Genomic DNA, 2233 nt, shown 5'->3' on the forward strand with positions numbered 1-2233 from the left:
CAATCAACCAAGAATAATAAACATATCTCAACATAAACTACCATTCATACATCAAACTTCACCACAGAAATCCACAAGCATAACAAATTTAAACACCAAAGCAATTGCTCAAAATTCAAATAAAACTAGAGAGGGAGTGATTATACCAACAATATGAGATCAAAATCAACTCCAACAAGCCTCAAGAACATGAACCCCAAGCAAGCTTCAAGATTTACCAATGTAGAACCCACGAAAAATTCGGACCCAAATTAATGGGAGAATGATGAAAATGATGAAATTGATGTATTTTTATGGAAATTTCTAAGAAATTGAGGGGATTTGATGGGTTTTGATGACAAGTTTGAGAGGTTAGGTTTTGAGGGAAAGGGGAATGTTAGAGAGAGAAACAAAGGGCGGTCGAAAATAGGGGGGAAATAAAAAGAATGGTTGCCCGAAGTTGAAATAACCGGGTTGTGAAACCCAGTTCGCCGCGCCCGCGGGTCGTGTGTCGTGCTCCCGTGTCAAACTGTCGCGCCTGCGGTAAGTCATCCTGCGCCTTCTCCTAGGGCGCGGCGAGACATCTCCAGGAAATCAAGGGTGAAACTTTGAAGCCCTGTCCACGCCCTCTCCTTTCTCAGCCCCACCCGCGGGTCCTTGGAGAGGGCTCTCCCTAGGCGTGGGGTGCACTTTAAGCCTTGAGACCTAAATTTCGACCTTTTCTTCTTTCATAACTCAATCTTGGCTCTTGAAAACAAGTCCCTTGAGTTTAGAACACCCTTAATTCCTAGTCCACAAACTCAATGCCCAAAAGTTCAAGTACCTACAAAAGAAAAGCCAAAGAACGTAAGATAAGAACCATAAGAAAAATTAACTAAAATCGACCAAATAGAGGAAATAAAGAATTAAAAGAGTTAAGAACTCGAGTTGCCTACCGAACAGCGCTTCTTTATGAGGTCACTAGCTTGACCCTGAGAAATTATCATCAAGGGAGTGGCTTGATATCCTTAGGATCAAGCCTCATGCATTCAATCAAACCAACTTCATCCTTGCAAAAATAGTGCTTCAAAGGATGGCCATTAACCATGAACTTATGATCACTCGCCTCTAACTCAAAAGAACCATGAGGAGTAGTCTTTGAATTCACGAAAGGCCCCGACCATTTGGATTTAAGCTTTCCGGGAAACAAACGAAGCCTAGAATTGAATAACAACACCTTGTCTCCAACCTTGAAGCTCTTGTTCCTTATGTGTTGGTCATGCCATTTATTGGTCTTCTCCTTATATAGCCTTGAGTTCTCATAGGCATCATATCTAAGCTCCTCAAGTTCATTCAGCTTAAGCAATCTCTTCTCACCGCTAAGTGAAATATCCATGTTAAGTTTTTTGATAGCCCACCAAGCCTTATGCTCCAACTCGACCGGCAAATGACAAGCCTTCCCATAGACCAACCGATAGGGGGTTGTACCAATTGGAGTCTTGTACGCCGTCCATAGGGCCCAAAGTGTGTCATCAAGCTTGAGGGACCAATCCTTCCTAGATTTTTTCACCATCCTTTCAAGAAGATTCTTGATCTCTCTATTTAACACCTCCACTTGCCCTTAAGTTTGAGGATGATAAGGTAGACCAACTTTATGATGAACTCCATACCTCTTGAGAAGAGCTTCAAGTTACTTCTTGGCGAAGTGGGAACCTCCATCACTAATTAGAACCCTAGGAACCCTAAACCATGGAAAGAAGATCTTCTTGAAAAGCTTAAGCACAACCTTATGATCATTGGTAGGGGAAGGTATGGCTTAAATCCACTTAGTCACATAATCAACCGCTACCAAGATGTAAAAATTTCAACATGAAGAATAAAAAGGCCTCATAAATTCGACACCCCAAACATCAAAAGGCTTAACTTCCAAAATGTTTTGTTAAGGCATTTCATCTCTTTTGGTTATGCCACCACTTCTTTGGCACCTATCACATCTAGAAACAAACTTATGAGCATCCTTATGCATCGTTGGCCACCATAAGAGAGATTGAGAAATCTTTGCCACCGTCTTGTCAACTCCCCCAAGTCCTCCACATGGCAACGTGTGGCAATGCTCAAGAACTCCTTTAATTTCATGATCCGGAACACATTTTCGGAAAAGGCCATCTCCACATTGTTTGAAAAATTAAGGGTCATTCCAAAAGTATCTCCTCACTTCTTTGAAAAACCTCTTCTTTTGTTGAGAAGAGAACTCCAGGCGAATGACTCCACAAGC

The 2233-nt window shown here is 41.8% G+C and overlaps 1 protein-coding gene across 1 annotated transcript; it reads right to left on the reverse strand.

The window, feature by feature from the left end:
• Positions 1-964: 964 nt before the first annotated feature.
• Positions 965-1531, reverse strand: LOC110695798. Its single transcript, XM_021873029.1, has one exon. The coding sequence runs from the start codon at positions 1529-1531 to the stop codon at positions 965-967; it is 567 nt and encodes a 188-aa protein (XP_021728721.1).
• Between the last annotated feature and the right edge of the window lie 702 nt (positions 1532-2233).

The sequence above is a fragment of the Chenopodium quinoa genome, unplaced genomic scaffold (assembly GCF_001683475.1).
Source record: "Chenopodium quinoa cultivar QQ74 unplaced genomic scaffold, ASM168347v1, whole genome shotgun sequence".
Taxonomy (NCBI): domain Eukaryota; kingdom Viridiplantae; phylum Streptophyta; class Magnoliopsida; order Caryophyllales; family Amaranthaceae; genus Chenopodium; species Chenopodium quinoa.